Source organism: Barbus barbus (genome assembly GCF_936440315.1).
Source record: "Barbus barbus genome assembly, chromosome: 32".
Lineage (NCBI taxonomy): Eukaryota > Metazoa > Chordata > Actinopteri > Cypriniformes > Cyprinidae > Barbus > Barbus barbus.
Window position 1 is genome coordinate 24,682,439 of NC_136760.1, and position 20,840 is coordinate 24,703,278.

The 20,840-nt window shown below is 36.1% G+C and overlaps 1 protein-coding gene across 1 annotated transcript in view; it reads left to right on the forward strand.

The window, feature by feature from the left end:
* Nucleotides 1-20,840, forward strand: part of LOC306852619 (cadherin-12-like) — a 145,809-nt gene that overhangs the window by 102,480 nt on the left and 22,489 nt on the right. The window contains exon 7 of the mRNA XM_079389597.1: nucleotides 16,425-16,678. Within this exon, the coding sequence (XP_079245723.1) occupies nucleotides 16,425-16,678 (254 nt within the window). The remainder of the gene's footprint in view (nucleotides 1-16,424; nucleotides 16,679-20,840) is intronic.

The window sequence follows — 20,840 nt, forward strand, 5'->3', positions numbered from 1 at the left end:
ATAATTATGAGATAAATCAGTATGTACAAGATTAAAAGTAAACATTGTGACATGCTAAGCGATTATGATAAAAGTCAAAATTATGACATACAAATTAGTAATTATGAGATAAAAAGTTGAACTTATAAAAAAGTTTACATTATGACACACTAATTAATTGTGTATTAGATTAAAAAGTCAGCATTCTGATTATGAGATACAAAGTTAAAATTATGAGATAAAATGTCAATTGTAACATAAGTCAATTTTGTAATAATTATGATTACCAATTTACCAAAGGATTTTGTTTCACTTTTGTGGTAATTTATTTTATTTTTTCAGAATCAAGGCCCATTTTGTGTATAAATTTAGAAAGCGGCTTGAGGTCTCTAAAAATGAAATTGTTGTGATCTTATAGAAGAGCACTGTTAGGTATACCTCTGCACTTTGGAGGCAATGGAGAAAGTGCTTATATGGACATTAATGTTACGTAACGTGCTCCAGGGAAGTCAGGAAACGGGGAGTTCAGTGAAAATAGGTCTTTTAATCGTGCAAACAGAAATAACAGCATAAACATAACTTTAAGACTCGACAACACTAGACATCAAACTAAATGCTTATAAAGCAAACGGAAACAAAGGAGTAAACAAAATAATTAACACAAGACAGGTGAATAGGATTAATCATTAAATAAACAAGGACAGGAACTACCAAATAAGGGCAAAACAGAACTGAAAGGAAATTGACACGTGACAATTAGATGTATTTATTTTTATTTATTTTTTTTATTCATGCTGTACGCTGTTTTTTTTTATTTTTTATTTTTATATGGACCTTATTGAGCCTGAAATAAAGATATCATCATCATCTTCCATACAGTGCATACTAATGTTAATGTAAAATAATATGACCATATGATGATGCATAGTTTGGATTATGAATATTTAAAATATTGTTTCAATGTTGTGCAACCATTTTTGACACTGATAACCATGCGTTCAATCAAACTCTATGGTATTTTGCAAACATTCATACGGTATCTCAGTAGACAACAAATGATTAATTTAACAGGAATTGTTAATGTATTTACGTTATTTGATAAACAATTTTGGTGCTGTGTTGGGTCGCCACTTCATACCCAATGCAAAATCTGGCTCCTGAAGCAAAACCACTTAAGATCCACTGGAACCCATGGTTAAACATCTACTCAAGGGCACCATGCTGATGTTCTCCAAATGCTTTTATCTTCCATCCTGCAGTCTTTGTACTTACAGCTAAGAGACTTACAGGAATGATAAGGTTATTTTCAATGTAATGTCTAGGAGTTGCATTTGTGGCATGCCGCTAGTTTCCCCAGATAATAGTTTTGTCTTGTCCACCATTTTTAATAATACATGAAAACATAATTTACAGTAATTCATCTCTTATAATGGAAGCTACAGTTGAAGTGTTATATTTATACTTTTAAAATGATTTGCCAATTTTGAAAAGTTATTTTTCTAGTCTGGGTGTGTTATAGTTAATATAAATGCATTATGTTAATGTTTTACACAACGGGTCAAATCTTTGGTAATCAAGAGTGTGGTTACTGGTTGCATAGTTTTCACTCTTGATGAATAATTCTGTTAAGTTTTGTGTTTTAGATATTCTCCCATGACTGCAAATGTCAAAATCAGTAAATCAGCAATTGAGCACAGTTGTTATCGGACAACCCTTTTTTATGCAGAGTATTTCTAAGAATAAGCTTTGACACATACAGCTTCATGCAAACACAATTATACTGTTGTTGCAGCAAAAACTATACATAGACATTACGTTAAAAAATATCCCAAAATATTCCTTTAACCATTGTACCTCTCTGGCACACATTTTGTTGCTGCATGAGTAATTCAGAATATAAAGCAAATTAAGTCAGCAAAAGATTCATAACAGTATAATTTTAGAACTGCTCAACTGCAGTTTCCTGCACTCTCTAAAGTCATTCACTAGCCGAGTGAACTTTTTTGGGATTTGGGATGTATTTGTGTCAATACAAATTATCCACTGTTAATTCTTGCTAATAAAATCCAGTAATCAGTGAGGTGATCCTGTAATGCATTCATTAATGCTGATTAAATGAGCTCTTATACGTCCAATAGATCAGCAAGAGATGTAGACAGGTACTTCGGAAAGGCATTCTGGCCATGGCTTGCATTGCCAATAATTTAAAAGCTTATTCAAACTAAATAGTATATATAATTGGGTGCTATTGTTTCCTTTGCAGTGCATTGGGATTTACTGCAGTTGTTTCCTCTGTCACTGAAAGTGTGTCATTGTGTGTTTTTATAATTAGTATGCAAAATGTGTTTTGCTTTTTTTAAATAGATGCATACAAAATATCATATTATGGTCCATTTCACTGCCGAAAACTCAAAGTTGCCATCAGAATAAATTACATTTTAAAATAAATTAAAATAGGAAATATTGCTATAATATGTCACAATATTTCTGTTCTGAGCTATAGTAATCTGTTTCGCCACATGTAGGACATCCGCAGGAAGTGAATCCTCATTCTACGATCCGGTGCGTCCCGTTTAATTCCAGTCTTGAAAAGAGGATGAGAAAAGTTGTGTTAGTGTAATACTGTTCCCAACACAAACAAACCCAGCTCTTATTAAAAATGTATCATCCTGTTTCAATGTCCTAAAGAGGAAAGTGCACAAGTGAGCCTCTGACTGCCTCATGCACAAAAAAAACAGCCTTTCATGAAAACTCAGAGCTATTTCACAGGCCAAGGCTAACAGGCGCACTGCAACAACAACAAGTGCACTTTTTCCGGGTGCTTCACATTGTAATCTTATTTAGATGAAGGCAAACTGCATTACACTACGAAAAGCTTTGAGCAAGTTCTGCATACTAATAGGAGGGTATTCTGATATCGTGCAGAGAAGCCCTGAGGATTAAAGGCCTGACTTTAATAATAGCTATTGATTTCACAAAGATCTTCTTAAGTAAGAATAGAATAATGCAGTATTTGGCTGTGTGGGCAAAATGTCTGCTGGAGTTTCTATTGGTTACCATGAATAAGCACAGATCCCGAACGCTAATGGAAATAAAAACAAACTTTACATCAAAGTGCTCTCACATCTATATTGTGAGTTGCAGTGGAAATTCACCAGAGGACGGTGCCGCTATGTTTAAAAGCCCCTTTTGGAAATAATCATGAATAGAATACTAATAGTAGACATATTTACATTGGATTGGATGGCTCCGAGCATGTGCACCCACACAATGAATGGTGCTTGTTTTAGGATCAGGTGCACAATTGTTCAAATCCCACGACTGGCATTGATGGCTTGGGCTGCGATCGTCTGGATTTCTCTGCTGGCACTCAAACCAGTGCAAGGAGGGAGTGCATTACCATATCAAAGAATTCACTAGCATGAAGTGCTGAATTTAAAGTGACTTTTGTTCTGGTAACGTTCAAGTGTCAGCACATGCAGATACGGAAATGAGCATTTCCTTCACGTACACATATACACGTACTGCCTGAACTACTAACACCTTTCCTGAGGCCTTTGATCTGCGTGTTGATTAATGTTTTCCAAAGCTTACAGATTCTCAGACCTATTGTATCTGGTACAAATGCATAAAGATGCACTAAGTGTAGTCTCTTGTGACAAAACTGGAATTTACATCACCTATATATCTATATATTTATCTATCTATATCTATATCTGTATATATGAAAATAGAATAATGTACTTTACATCAGCTTGATATAAAGGAATTATATCAAGTTATATCATTATTATTATATATTTCCTTATATCATATCATTCAATGATATCATTCCTTTATTAAAATAAAGGAATCTTCCATATTGATGTGTGTACAGGTGTTTTGCGTGTATTTTGAATTTGAGTTAATGGTTAATGGAAATGTCTGTAAAATGTCCGTACAAGTTTTATAAAGCAATCTCTTCTGCTCATCAAGACTGCATTTATTTGATTAAAAATACAGTGAAAAGAGGAATACTCTGAAATATTGCTACAATTTAAAATAACAAATTAAATGTTGTATATTTAATATATTTTAAATGAAATTTATTCCTGTTATCCATCTGAATTTTCAGAATCATCGGTGTCACATGATTACTGATTTGGTGCTTGAGATACTTTTCTGATTATTATCAGTGTTGAAAACAGTGGTGCTGCTTAATATTTTTGTGGAAACCATGATGCTATTTTATTTTTTCAGGATTCTTTAATGAATTGAAAGTTCAAAATCTATCTATCTATCTATCTATCTATCTATCTATCTATCTATCTATCTATCTATCTATCTATCTATCTATCTATCTATCTATCTATCTATCTATCTATCTATCTATCTATCTATCTATCTATCTATCTAATTGACCCAAAACGGTATCTTGTTAGCAACACCAGAAAATTCATACAGTTCAGCGTTTTTACTTCTAGAGCACAGACTATTTATAGTAGGCTATTAAACACTGCTGTTAGTCCAGGTGATATGTGATTTTTTTTTCTTCCACTTTTTCATAAAAGCATGAAATTTGGTACACTTGTATAGTTTGCGGCCCTAAACATTTTCAGAAATGGAGCCATCGCAAAAATACCTTGTGGTTGCCATGGCAACCATTTTACTTTCTGCCATAACCAAATTATGTATTTTGTGTCATATCTTCTAAACCAAACATAACACAGATAAAGTGATGTCTACCCCTATGTTTTGATGACCAAGGATTACATTGATACCATATACAACAACATAAACTATTCAAGAGTTAATGGTGAAATCAGCAATGAGCATCACCGTATCAACAGCATCAACAGCATTTACAAAAGTCCATATTATGACTATTATTTTTTTCTTTCTTTGATAGTTAACTAATATTTTATTCAATAATGCATTAAAATATTTTTCAAGAATACTATCATATATTTCAGAGATACAGTATATATAAAAAATAATCTCAGGTAAGTGTATTTCCAATACATTCTTGTTATCTCTCAACTGTAACGTAAAAACGTAATATGTAATTTAAAGCAAATAGTTTAATTTAGCTCAAATGGAATCATTTATGATTTTATAGGGAATTTGAACAGAATCACTGTTTTACAGCTGATCACTGAGGCGGCAGCGATTCATTGACCAAGCCGTATAACATCAACTCTGCACTGGATATTAAAAAGTTTGCTGAGTGGTTGGATGTCCAGTAGTGGTTGATGTGACGTCTTGGGAAGCCAACAGTTGGGTGTTGGCTGAAGATGCAGAGTTGTGGCTGGTAGAAGTTTTTAGGCGGTCACAGACTCGAGTTGAACTCGGAGACGAGGCGTGGCGGCAAAACTTAAACTGAAAACACGAAACTCACAACGGAAAATAAAATAAAATAAAAGGATGAAAAGAGACTAGGTGGTTTTTCTTATCATTGTGGTGGCAGCTGGCACGTAGGGCAGAGCACGCTCAAAGAGCAGCGTCAAAACTCGGTGGCAAAAGAGAAGAAGAGGAGAAGAGGACTAAGAGAAATATTTGATGGTGTCCTGAGTTTTTAAACTCTGCTTCTGGACACATCCCATCTGGTGTCTTGACTAATTAGATAGGCTATCATCTTAGCTAGGGGTGTTCCTTCCATCATAAATCAGCATGTTATCAGTCACATGGTCCGAATTTTACACACTCTTGCAAAGTATACTTTTGGATGTGATTTCTATAACCAGAATATGATACATTTGACAAAGAATCAATTGGAAGAAACATTTCAAGCTAGAATTGTCAAACTCATACATACCAAACACGAATATGAAACCCTCATCTAGTCAATAATGATTAAAAAGACATACATAATATTTGATTAAAACATGATAGTCTTGTGTGGGTTACATATATAATATGGAGTGATGCATAAAAATTATTAGTTTCATTCAAATGAAAATGAAAGTCTTTTAAGATGATTTTAGGTGCATATGGAAACGATACTCTCCGTGGAAAAAAGGAATTTCAGTCTGGTTCTTTGTCTTCTATGTGTGGGGGAAAAGTCAATCTAAGGAAGCTCGTGATTTCAATCATGGAACCCATGTGATGACCATCTCTTTGACCATCAGTCTTGATTACTTGCCCCAAATTTGACAGTCTCCTTCCTGAATTGGAATTATCAATAAGTGTTCTTTTGTCTCAAGGTTGTAAGCTGTTCTGTGAAAGAGGCTTGCTGGTTAGTTTGCTTGCTTCAGACTAGTTGGAGCTAGGAATCTGATTTACGGCGTCCTGTTTCCTTGGGCCTCTCTGGAATTTCAGCTCCTCATGTTTCAACGTTCTGATCACATCTTAAATTTGTCTGATTCAGTCTCTGATATTCTACACAACAATGCTCTAACATCACATGCAGACGGCAACGCAATCAGGTGAACAGTTAATAGTTAATTTAGTGACTTTATGAGAAGGATTACAATGAAATCTCAGAAGATGCAGAATGAAATTTCTAAAATATTTCATGTAAATTTAATTTACAATCACTCTCTGGGGCCAGAGTTGTCTATTATGTTGTCCACAAGGGGAAAGCCAGAGTCCTGCATGCGTAACACAGTCTCATCCCAACTCGTCACATATTGACGCTTTGGTTTTGGCGTCGCTTTTTGACGCTCAAGGTACCCCTTTAGCGTCACTTTTCGACGTGAAGGGAAGGGAATTTTTTTAAATAGGCAACACTTAGCGTATATTAATCATTTTTAAATAAATTATGCCAGTACTTGCATCTGCCTCCTATATCTTGCCTTTTCTTCACAAATGGTAGGTTAAGGGGCAGGGGTTGGGTAAGTCATTATTTTGACTGTTTACATTCAAAAATCACACCTCTACATATATGCAATAATGGCAACCTTATTATGACGATAAAATTCCCAATAGCGCGTTAGCATATCGACGCCGAAAAATTACGCTTCCCTTCACGTCGAAAAGTGACGCTAAAGGGGTACCTTGAGCGTCAAAAAGCGACGCCAAAACCAAAGCGTCAATATGTGACGACTTGGGATGAGACCGGGTTGATGCGGGAGGGTACACGCAGGTGAATCGCTACTATTTGATGTAGCAGGTGGAATAATATTTATGTGTAGGGTGTGATGCAGGTGCAGGCTGGAGGGTGACAAGCACGGGCGGGTTGCGAGTCCAATAACCAAGACTATTTTGACTCGATCCAGTACATGGTGAGCCATGTAGCCAATCGCGCTACCACTGATTGACAGCTGTAATGATTTTATTAAAGGGGGCGCTCTTTGCTTGCTTTCTGTATTTAATCTATTCACAATTTGAATAAAAGTTTTAATAAATTCGTTTTTTCTACCCCATGTAGGAGATTTAATGCAGGTGTGGTTCGGGTTGCAGTTTTTATGTCAAAGGGGTCGGGTACAGGATTAAATCAGTGTTGCTGTCAGATAACGTGCCGGGTGTTCTGTTACAGTTTTTCTCAGTCGCTTTGGTACATTTCTCAGATCAGAATTGAAATTCTCAAAACTACCTGTTCAATCTTCACATCATTGTGTCACTTGTGCACATCAAAAAAGCAGTTTCTCATTTTTTTGAACAAGTTGCAAATGCTTTGGTACATCCATGCAAATGATTATGTACAATTCTCTGCTGTTTCCTACATTATCAATTGCTTATGTCATATTGCTAAAAATTTATTATATAGATCTCTGTGCTATTGTCTTACCACTGATTGACATCTAGTCAAAACATCTAGTCATTAGTTCATCGTATAAGTCATTAAATGCAAAATGGTTGATCTAGTTGTCATAAACTGTCAAGCATATTTTCTACAAATCTCTATTAGACTTTTTGTAAATTTGCCATGAATTGTGCAAGTGAATCTTGACTCTCACTAATGAAGAGAATATAGATCAACCAATTATAAACCAATTCTCTGAAATAGCTCAAAGGTGCATTTCAGTTGGAAAGCATATATAGACAGAGGACAACACAAAATTTACAAATTCTGACGATGGATGAAAATCCAGAAAACGATCAGGGACAAGAGCCGAGAGGAAGAAGAGGAGTAAGGATGCATGGAAGTGTACAGAGGCAAAACAGAGGAAGAGGAAGAAGAGGCCAAGGACAGAGGTGCATATCAGATTAAATAATGTTGTCAATCATGGCCTTAAAATGGCTGAATGGTGCAGCTAAAAATTGGGAGATCGACCATATCCTCAATAATGCAGTACAGTAACTGTCATCCAAACTGTAGCCATAGTTTACATCAGAACATCCATCCAGAGTACACTGTTATATTGACAACATGACTAAGAAATTTGACTGTCTTATCCATACACAATGACACAAGGACTCATCATTATGATGGCACTGACATGTTCATTGACACAGATATTTATTTTTTAAGTATTTTGAGCAAGAGACTGGCTTTTGCAGGTAATCCATGGTGTTTTGTTATTTTTACGAGTTGTTTTGAGAAATGCACTTACTGTTTTGCAAATGTCAAGGATGATTCGAGAAATGTACCAAAGCGACTGAGAAAAACTGTAATTACTGCAGGTGTTTGATGATAATTTCACCAGCCAGGAAAGGTGAACAAAAATGCCTCTCTGTGATGTTACCGCAAGGCATCACTTACTTACAGATCTCAGGCTTATGCAGGGGATGTAGATTCGTAAGAGTGAGGAGGAAGTAGGAGGGTGCTGAACCTGTGGCTATTCTGTACGCAAACATCAATGTCTTGAACTTGATGCAAGCCACAACCGGTAGCCAGTGCAGGGAGATAAAGAGAGGTGTGAAGTGGGCCCTTTTGGGCTCATGGAAGACCAGTCATTCCACTGCATTCTGAAACATTTCTCAAAGATTGTTTGCACATGATGGAAGTCCAGCTAGAAGAGCATTGCAATAGTCCAGCCTAGAAATGACAAGGACCTGGGCAAGAATTTGTTCGGCATGCTCTGTTTGGAAGGGCCTGATCCTCCTGATGTCGTGCGATGCAAACATGCATGATCGAGCTGTCTTTATAATATGGTCCTTGAAGGTCAGTTAGTCACCAAAGAATAATTTTTGATGAACCTAGCAGGATGATGAAATCATGCTGTAGAGTCAGAGTGGCAGGGAAAACGAGAAGCTCAGTCTTTGCCAGGTTGAGCTGCAGGTGATGTTCTTTCATCCATGCCGAGATGTTTGTCAGGCAGCCTGAGATCCATGCAGCTACTATTGGATTGTCTGGTTGAAATGAATGATGGAGCTGTGTGTCATCAGCATAGCAATGGTAGGAGAAACCATGTACTTGTATAATAGGTCCCAGTGATGTAGTGTATATGGTGAAGAACTGATCCCTGAGGAAACCCTGTGGCCAGTTGATGTTCTTTGGATACCTCTCCTCCCCAGGAAACCCTGAAAGACCTACCTGTGAGATAATATTCAAACCAATGGAGTGCAGATCCTGTGATGGTAGACAGGATAATCTGATGATTCACAGTGTCAAAAGTGGCAGATAGATCCAGCAGAATAAGAACTGATGATTTGGATTTAGCTTTCTCTAACTGCAGGGTTACAGTGACTGACAGCAAAGCAGTCTCAGTTGAATGGCTGCTGCTGAAACCTGACTGGTTAAAGTTCAGGAGACAAGATAATGGGTGGTGATGGCGCAGTGGATAAGACACATGCCTTTGGTGTGAGAGACCTGGGTTCGAATCCACTGCGAGACACCAATGTGTCCCTGAGCAAGACACTTAACCCCTAGTTGCTCCAGAGGCGTGCGACCTCTGACATATATAGCAATTGTAAGTCGCTTTGGATAAAAGCGTCAGCTAAATGAATAAATGTAAATGTAAATAATCTGATGAGTCACAGCATCAAAAGTGGCAGATAGATCCAGCAGAATAAGAACTGATGATTTGGAATCAGCTTTCTCTAACTGCAGGGTTACAGTGACTGACAGCAAAGCAGTCTCAGTTGAATGGCTGCTGACTGGTTAAAGTTCAGGAGGTCATTCTGTGAAAGAAATAATGTAACTGTGTCTATAAAGGTGTGAACCAAATGGTCCATTCCTTTATAATAACAAAGGAACAGCATTCCTCAGGAATGTCTTGTAGATTGCAGGAGCTCCAGCGGGAAGGTCCTAACAGTATTGTTTCTAGCCCTTTTGTCTTCATGTATACAATTATATCCCACAGTCAGAACTTTGGGAGAAGCTTGGATTCATACAAGGGTTAAGATTGTTAAGGTTGAAGACATGCTAACATTGCTATTGAAGAACTGCTACACTACCATCTTCAATAAATTATTCTCCCCAAAAAAGTTTTGGTTAAGCATACTTAATTTTTTATATTAGAGAAATCTATTACTTTGGTGAGCCACCCAAAAGACTGCTCAGCAAAAATACAGTAAAGATGATGATACATGGGGCAACTTTTTATGTTAGAAGGGGTAGTATGCACTGGCTTGTCTAGACATATATTGTCTTTGACATGAAGTTAAAGTGGACTAACTGAAAGAGAACAACTGCACACTCACTTAAGCATAATAAATAGCCAATGCTTAAGCGAGTTTGCAGTTGTTCTCTTTCAATTAGATCATATTTTTTCCTTCAACTATAGGTGTGCGTTTGCTTTGCCTCGCTTGCTCAATGAAGTTAAACTGGATCATAAAGTGTCACTTGCTTTATTTACATCCACAGATGAGAAATAGGTGGGTGAGGGAAGAGAGGATGACACTACAGGGAAAAGATGAAAGGGTGAAAGGGAGTGTAGGTTTTGCCTAAAAAAACTGGTAGAGGAATTGGTGGCACACAGGTAGTAATATGTAGGTTAAGTATAATAAAGAAATGAGCAGTTTTACCAAATGTTGTCTGTGATACAATTGCATGTGTAAATTAAGTCAAGCTGGTTGCCTGATTTGTTAATCCTTGTGGTGATAAGCCTTTTGAAATCAAATGAAGCTAGGAGTGGAAGTGGAAGTCTGCAGTGTAAGGCTTCTCAGCTCCATGTTGGATTTCGAAGACATCAAAGACTACAAATGGATTGTCATGGGGACAGCAGCCCATATAGCTCCTCTATAAAGGTTTATATATGAGCAGGAAGGTGATAAATCATTACAATATGGAGTCTAACTACTCCGTAGTTGAAACTCAAAATTATTTTTAATGCATAGGGAAGAGTGGGTATTGAGTATTTCAAATTATTAGAAATGAGAAGGCCAGTACCCTTCCAACCTAACCCCGGTTTAGTGCTGATGGCACAATAGAAAGCATTCAGGACCTTTACGAGAAAAAGATGTCGTAAACTATAGTCTTCGTATTGTGATTCTGTTTCATCACAGCTAGTGACACACCTGAAGAGCATTTCATTAGTGTTGAGTCACTGTCATTACCCTTGCTGTGTCTTTTCTCTCGTTCTCTCTCTTTTCCCGTCTCGGCGTAAAGTCATTAACCGAGGCTGCTGGGGTGATGTGGCCACTCACACACACACTAAAAGGGCAATGATGCTCTTGACATTCTTCTAGGCTAAACCTCCTCACCTCCAATAATCCTGCAGCCTCCTCTGACATTTAATCACTAATGTCCATCCACCATCAATACCGGACACGAGCGACGGGAGAGACGCCACGTCTGGTTCACCCTTTTACCTCACATCTCGGGCCTGTCGTGAAACCTCAAATGGGAATCTGATGTACATGGTTGTCAGAGCAGGTGTTGATTTGGAAATGTGCATAATGGAGTGCTTCTTTTTCATTATTCATTCTTAGAGAACATAAGTGTTCACCAAGGCTACATTTACAGTATTTGATCAGAAATGCAGTTAAAATGTAAAATTGTGAAATATTCTGTTTTAATATATTTTAACATATAATTTGTAAAGCTGAATTTTAAGCATCATTACTCCAGTCTTCAATGTCACATGATACCTCAAAAATCATTAGAATATTCTTAGTTGGTGCTCAATTATTATCAATTATATTTGGTGATCAAATATTAATAACGGTGATGCATTATTTGATGAATAGAAGGCTTAAATGAACAGCATAAAAAAGCCCTGAAATTTCTGTATCATTATAAATGATCAGTTGAATGATTCAAATAATAATATATATATATATATATATATATATAATTTTTTTTTTTTTTTTTTTTTTTTTTTAAATACCACAAACTTTTTTTGTTTATCAGGCAGTCTATCACAATTTCCACAATTATTAAGCAGCAAAATTCAACTTTGATAATAAGAAGAAATGTTTCCCTGAGCAGCGATTTCTTTGGCATATTAGAATGATTTCTGAAGGAACGTTTAATGGAGGAGCCTGGGATAATGGTGCTGAAATTTCAGCTTGGTGTCACATGTTAAAATCGCATGTTAAAATATATTTAAACAGACAACATTCTTTTAAATTATAATAATGTTTCGTACTATTCAAAGTGTTATACTATATACTATAATAACAAATAAATAGAAATACAACTCATTATATACACTATAAACACTTTAAAATAGACAGACATGTAGATATTTGTGAAAGATGTTTTCTCTGTTTTGGAGGGATGATCATTTTTAAATCATCAATACATTGCATCAAAATTTGTTAATACTGTACTATAGTTTAGGGGTGGATAATTTTATCAGTTGTTTATTATTCATGCTGCAACAATATATCACTGAAATGTCTATATAGCTGATAACTTTGTCTAGTGCTCTTATGAATGTTTATAACATGATTTCTGAAAATTTTAACTACTATACTGAATGACATATAGCATAGACTTCTTCATGGCTAGTGTTTGTGTATTGTGAGATGCAGTGTTGCCAGATATTTCTATTAAAAACGAAAAATAAATTAAAATAAACTGAAATTATTTCAAATCTTTTGCAAATAAGATAAGATAAAGATATTGCTGACCCTAAACTATTATGATTATGAACATTTCATTTTCCAGTCATGGCTTCCTGTTTCACATAAATATAAATAGGAGGGAAAACAAAGTTCATATTTCTGATGTGCAGCAAAATATAATTGAGCTTCACAAATTAGTGAAGTGGCTTTAAGAAAAGAGCTAGAGCAGTGACAATTCCAATTTCCACCATCAGGGCAATAATTAAGAATTTCCAATCAACAGAAAATGTTACAATACTGCCTGGAAGAGGTTGTGTGTCTATATCCACGGAGAGGATGAGAATTTGAGTGGCTAAAGACTCTTCAAGGATCAAGGATTCAAGTTCCGGGGTCAGAAGACCTTAAAAGAATTGTCAAACAGCACCTACATCACCACATGTTGTTTGTGAGGGTTTCAAGAAAAATTCTCCTAGCTCATCCAAAAACAAACTCCAGCATATTCAGTTATCAGACACGACTGAAACCTCAAATGGGACTGGCTTCTATGGTCAGATGAAACTAAAAAAAAAATGCTTTTTAGCAGCAAACACTCAAGATGGGTTTGGTGAACACAGGGATGAAAAGTACCCCATGTGTACAATGAAATATACTGCTGTATTTTTGATGTTGTGGGCCTATATTTCTGCTGGAGGTCCTGGACATCTTGTTTAGACACATGGCATCATGGACTCTATCAAACACCAACAGATAAAAAATCAATAAGTGACTGACTCTGTTAGAAATCTTATAATGGGCCATGTTTGCATCTTCCAACCATACAATAATCCAAACGCAAACCTCAAAAACAACACAAAAATGGGTCACTGAGCACAAAACCAAGCTTCTGCTATGGCCATTCCAGTCCTCTGACCTGAACCCTGTAGGAATTGAGTGAGGTGAACTGAAGAGAAGAAGCACCAACATAGAGCTGGGAATCTAAAGGGTCTGGAGTGATTGTGGATGAAGGATTGGTCTCTGATCTCTTGTCAGGTGTTCTCTAACCTCATCAGGCATTTTAGAAGAAAATTTAGAGCTGTTAAACTGGCAAATGAAGATTTCAAAAAGTATTGAATAAAAGGGTGCCGTTAATTGTGGCCAATGTGTATTAGAGAAAACATTTATTTCATAATGGTATTTCCCCCCATTTTATATTTTTATTATCCAATGAAAGATTAGATTTTTGTGAATTTTTTAAATAAAAGAGCAAAAGGATTAACAGTGCAGATTAATTTTCACAGCCTTCTTTGATCATATTTACCAAGGGTGCCGATATTGTTGGCCATGACTATTTATGTTGTTGTTGTTGTTGTTCCAATCTGTCTATCAGATGTTATATTCTTGTATTATATTGGAATATATCTTATTCTGAGCAAAGAATATTGTTATCCCACGTTTATAAAGTCAACATTAGTGCAGAGGTGAGGCAGATGCTGTTTAGTATCTCTTTCGCTCTGTTTTTGCATGTTTTTTTAAGTATTAATTTATACTGAAGCAAAGCTGTTATGTGGCCAAATAGTTTACAAGCTTAAATGACCTTGAAAACTCACTCTGGGGGAGCATAAATGAAAATATTGTGTCATGGAGGGAAAGAAAATCACAAGGCGGCATGGGCCTTTCTCAGGCAATGCGACTGTGAAGATCCAGCCATAATTCAATATGCGCATCACTAAAGATCCCTTTGAGGGAACCAAGATGGAAAATAACCACATGAAATGGCAGTCAGAGAGCAATTTATAGCTTTTGTTTCAAATTAGAGATACAAAGGCTATGCGTTCTGATTGAAACGAGGGACGTGGCATAATGTCATCTGGATGGAAATACAGTTTTACTAGCGTTATGCATATTAAAGAAGATAGAAGTCCTCCACATGTCCTTTTTTTCTGAAAAGCAAGATATTTTCCCTGCTAACTGCATTTCTGTCATTTTTCTGTTGCTGCAACCTTAATATCAATGCATCTCTTGGCCTCTAAAGGCCAAACAGTGCTGTCTCTGTGGGACACAGAAGGCCATAGGCTAGTTTGAATAATGAGATAAATATCTTATGTGTACAATGACTTGGGTTCTAATTACTTGTGGGAAACTGTGAGCTCATTTTCACAGTATTTAAGAAGTTAAGACTTCAGTAATACCAATGAGTCTGTTTTCATGTCAACAAGAACTTTAGCTAATTAGCAACTGCAGTTTTTGGAGGTTCACTTTCACCTAATTGGGAGTCTAATTAGCACAATTTGATTTAGTTGACGTGGAAACTTAAGCAAGGGGCATCTGACACAACCAAATCCCAAGTGATCCGGAGTTGCCACTCACCCAAAGTTGACGTCTTTTCCTTGTCTACCTGTGAGGTTTATTTTCATCTGAAGATGATACAGAAGTAAATTGGTCATGATGGAAACCGTATGCAGGTCAGATATATGATCTTTGTCTCCTTTGCCCTTTTGCCATCTCCCAGAGATACAGATTCACAGAGAAAGATTGTACAGTGCATTGTATGATTTTTATCTCTAGATGGGCTGCTTTGATTTAGTGGTGGAAGACCACAATCATCCACACACACGCATTTTACGGCTGTCTCACTGACGGCAGGCAAGCTTTGATTTAGAAGAACCGAAGTGAGAATTTAAAGATAGATTTCAGCAGAAAAGGGGCCTCGAATCAACAGGGAGGGGAGCAAAATCAGGAGAAAATGCTCATGGGAGCGTGAGAGAACCATTTTGGGAGTGTGTGTTGTTTGTTTGACATGCCTGAAAGCAATTGTGACAAACTTCCCCAGACAGGCCGACATCGACACACTCGAGATCTGAGAAAGGCCCCGCATTCGAAATGATCAAAGCGAGCAATTTATGCAAAAGATAAAACGCAAATAAATAAATTAAGCTTTAATGTAAGACCTCAATGAGTGGCCGATATGGAGAACGCTGTCTGTTAGCATCTTTTTTTAACCTAATGCTGTAGTTACAACATCCCCCTGCAGGGGCTAACTGAAATATGTTCATTTTTACTGCATAATTTATTATTCAGCAAGGATGCATTAAATCAATCAAAAGTGACAGCAAAGACATTGATGACAAATGATTTCTATTTCAAATAAATGTCCTTTTGAACTCTATTCATCAAATAATCCGGAATTAAAATGACGGTTTCCACTAAAATATTAAACACCACAACAGTTATCAACATCGACATCAAAATCGACATATTAGATTGATTTCTGAAGGATCTTCATGTGACACTGAAGTCTGCTGAAAATTCAGCTTTGCCATCAATGGATTAAATTACATTTTAAAATACATTAAAATAGAAAACAGTCATTTTAAATTGTTTCACAATATTACATTTTTTCTGTATTTTTATCAGATAAATGCAGCCTTGGTGAGCAAAAGATAATAGCAAAGTATTACTCACCCAAAACTTAAGTCAAAAACAATAAATGTATAAAATAAAACAAATACATATAGAATATATGTAGAATAATCAGCCAAACAGTGACCCCCCAGTTTTGTCTAATTCAAGAGGCCTTGTCTAGCTTTACCTGAACAAATCTGATGCATTCAATTTTTATTTTATTTTCGTTTCTGTTTGTCTTTCCCCAGCCATTGGACTATGAGACCAAAAAAGCATACACATTTAAAGTGGAGGCCTCCAATGCACACCTGGATCCACGGTTCCACAATTTTGGCCCGTTCAAAGACACAGCGACAGTAAAAATAAATGTTCTGGATGTGGATGAGCCTCCCGTCTTCAGCAAACCCTCCTACATGATGGATGTTTATGAGGACACGCCACAAGGCACCATTATAGGAGCCGTGACAGCACAGGATCTCGACGCAGGAAACAGTCCAGTCAGGTATTCAAACACAGCACATGTAAACGGATAAGACTAGGGACTGGTTACCGGAAGGTTGTTAGTTCAGTCCTTGCAAGAAGCGGGCCATCACCATTTTGCCTTTGAGCATCAAATTTAGAGGATTATTTATACACGCTCATGTTGTTCCAGACATAATTTTTTTCCATGGAACGACCGGTTGTGTGCCGGAAAATAAATAGTACATATCTTATTTAAATATATATATATATATTTTAAGTATATGTAGTACCATTATAATTTTTTATTTTATATATATATATATATATATATATATATATATATATATATATATATATATATATATATATATAAATATATATATATATATAAACAGGTATATATATATATATATTTTTTTTTTTTTTTTTTACGAAAGAAAAAAAGAAAAAGAAAGAAAGGAAAGTTTATAATTGGACATTGTATGCATGCATCACACATCACTATATATTTGTGTTTAATAAAAATAGCTGGTAAAAACAGCAGCATGATGAAAGATTTACCTTAATCCATTATTTTTAGAATAGCACCTTAAGATTACTTTTAAATTTTTACAAGAAGACAAACCGTTGATGCACCATTGCGTGGTCCCAAAACTACCTAACATCACAAGTTACTTTGTTTGTCTATGAATATTTCATTCAATATACTGTAAGAAAGCAAAATGGACAAAAAAAAGATTTGTAAAAGTGAAAGGGCTTTGTTTCTCCTTTGTTTTGGCCTTCCCTGATTAATTATTCAGAAACATTGTAAGCATTGCTCAATTGGGATGTGCACTTTCTCATCAGAAAACAATGGTCCCCAATGAGCTTCTGTTGCGAAAGGAACAAAGCTTTAAAAATATGTCTATACACTCCACACGTCCACCACGTTGCAGCCCGCCGAGTGAATGCAGGAGACAAAATAGCTAAAGTGCTTTTTGGTTTTGAAGGTATCTGCGACTTCCACCAAAGCTTTTTAAGTTTTCTCCAAGCTTCAGGGGTCAAGAAAAGAGCTGCAGAGAGATCAGAAATGGATGAACTTATGAAAAAGTACATTTGTCTGAAGCTGTGTTGTTCACATGCGCTAAAGTTCACTGAAACCTTTCTTGAGTTAAACAACCAAAGAAGAGTTCAGAGCCCCACAGTGAGCAAAATGTACTGGTATGAGGAATGAAGACTTCTGTATAGTAAATTGCATCTACGTTTCTTCATTTAGAAGAAGCTTTTAACCAAAGTGACTAAAAAGTGAGGAAATACAACATAAAAGGTTCTTCCTAAGGAGGCATTTGCGTTAGAAATGCTGTAGAGCTCCTGGAGTGATAAGAGAAATACAGACTAGAACCAAGATGATAGAACAGATTAAGGTCAACGTGAAATCAAAATTGGCCCTCTTATCGTTCTAAATGCTTGCATGATTCATCAGTGTTTTTCAAAAAAGTGTTTATCTTTGAAAACTTCTAGCATTTTTTTTTTTAGAATTGCACTTGTAAATGAATCATATTATTAAAGCAAAATGGGTTTTGAACAGCATTTCATGTTGATTTTATGTCAATTTGTCCTTGGATGTTTCTGTATTTATGAATGTTTGTTTTTAACATAGGCCTACTCAGCTTTTCCTCTGGGATATTTATCTCATTACACATTTGCATCTTGGGCCCAGCAAAGCTGCAGTTTCAGCTGAATCGACCGACAGCTCTGCTTTCTTTTTCCAAATGCTTATTAATGTTGCATTTGTGGGTTGATATTTGAATATACCGACACTGTTCTGAATGCATGACCCTTGATAACAGTTAATAAGAGGTCAAATTCAGGAGATGCTTGGTTATTTAACTGACTCTCACACCCTCCTACTTCAGGAATAGAACAGAGAGTCATGTTAGTTTTAAAAATAGGACAAATTTAATGTTAAGCTTCATCTCTCTGCACAGCCAAGGGTCTGTCGAGCCAGTCTCTAACTACTTTCTACAATGAATAATTTGTTCATCAGTCTGTTTGTTTTGTAATCTCGTAGTCTTGTAAAGATTAATGAAGCAGAAATTCTGTTTGAAGCTTTTTTCGAGTGGCAACAGCATTGGCTGTTTAAAAAAATTAAATAAAATAATATAAAAAATGTTTTGCTCATATAAATTAGGTTAATCATCAGCTAATTGGAAATTAACTAAAACTTCCGTGGCTCTCAGAAAAAAAAACAATTAAACAAAATTGGCCTGATAGAACATTAAATAGAACATGAAGATTCTATAATGAACATTTTTAAATATTAAAAAGGTTACATGCACTGCTTTCCAATTTTGTTTGATCTTCATATTAAATATTTGGCATTCAAAGGCAGCCTATGATGACAATGCCAGAGCATTTTAGTCTTTCTTCTCTCTCATACATGATACAACATGACTCTGAGGGTTGTGAGAGATCTTTTATTTTCTCAAATGTTTCGTGTTTTGAAAAGTACTATATTAACACAAATTCCAGATGAGTCAATTTTACATGCATTAAATTCCCACAGCTGCAGTCTCTGTATGGTATTTATGATGATTATTATGGAGAATCAGGGCTCATAATGGTTGCGAATCACAACATCAAAGGCTTTTGTTGGGAATCCAATGCAAATGCACAAAATCCTCAGATGTTTTTTTTTTACCACCTTTTGAGTGAATTTTACAAGGCAGCCACAGAAATGTGGAAAATATAAACACCGTAGCATCTCACCTCACCCAGTGCTCCCACTTCATTTCTCTTTGCTCAATTCTAGGTCAAGCCACAGATAAATAAATAAGCAGCGTTGAAAATATCAGCCTGCATTAATGTGTCCAGAGTTCAGAAGGTTTGTAAAAGTGTTTGTGAGAGAATGAGTCCAAAGCGTCAAGTAGAACGTGAAGAAGGTCAATGAAAACCTAACTTTTTCAAAGTTATTCATATTCATGCACACTGGAATGCAAAGTGTCACCGAGACACATGTAAAGTACCATCTGAGAACGGTTACGGGGTCCGTTAACAAGGTTGCTAGGCCGTTACACAGATGTTCACAGCTGTTCAAAACTGGACCCACACATCGCAATTCACTAGAGTGGACAATATTTATATGCCAGCTTTCCGCGTGACTAAATCAAATATAATGAGCACAGTGCAAAACTGCGAGGATGAGAAAATGAAAAGAAAAAAAAAAATGTAATTTATACTCTTGAGTATCATGTTCATCTATGGTACTATTCTAGCAGTACCTACTGTAGCCTAGTTAAGGTGGACATATTCATCAAATATAATGTATGTAAGGGCGTGTTTACATTTGCAATTGGTACAGTTGAAATAAACACTTGTGAAGTTATACAATTATTGTGGTTCATTTAAATAAGCGTGAAAACTGCCATATGAACCTTGGTGCATGCCAAACAATGAACTCGAAATTAACTCTGGTGCAGCTCAACTGATGTATGAATGCAACGCGGACAAAAAAAAAATCTAAACAAACCCAAAACAGGATGAGATGTCACAATACATGACCTTAAAAAAGTTGCACTTGGCAGGTTTGGTTTGATTAAAACACTCTGTGATTGCACTGTTATTGTGGTTCATAAGTGTGAATGCTGCATACGAACCTTGGTGCACACCAAACATTAAACAAGAAATTAACTCTAGTGCACTTTGGCTGATATGTGAATGCAACATGGACACCTAAACGAACCCAAAACAGGATGGGATGTCACAAGATGCAACCCTAAAAAGGATAGAATGCTCAAGCATTTTTCTCATTATGGAAGCTACAGTACAGTATATTAATCATTACAGTTCGGTACAGGCAACAGAACCACCGTCTCATTCCAGCAGATCTTCATTTGTGTGTGCAGTGAATTTCTGCCACTCTTTTGACTCCTTTAAGCTCTGCAGGAGTTATCAGCAGGTAAAATACCACCATGGTGTACCACCAAAAACAACGAGTGCATTTAGTCCAGCACAGAATTGTTTTGGTTGCTAAACATACGTCATAAAAGTCCGGTTTGTGACTGTAGGCCTATACTTATTCCTTTTGTTTTGTGTTAAAAAATGAGAGTGTATGCCAGGACTAAATTATTTAATTTTTTGGTTCCGGACCAAAAGAACCAAACAGAACCAAACTACAAGTGTAAACACACCTTAAGACAAAGGGCCACATTTACTAAACAGGG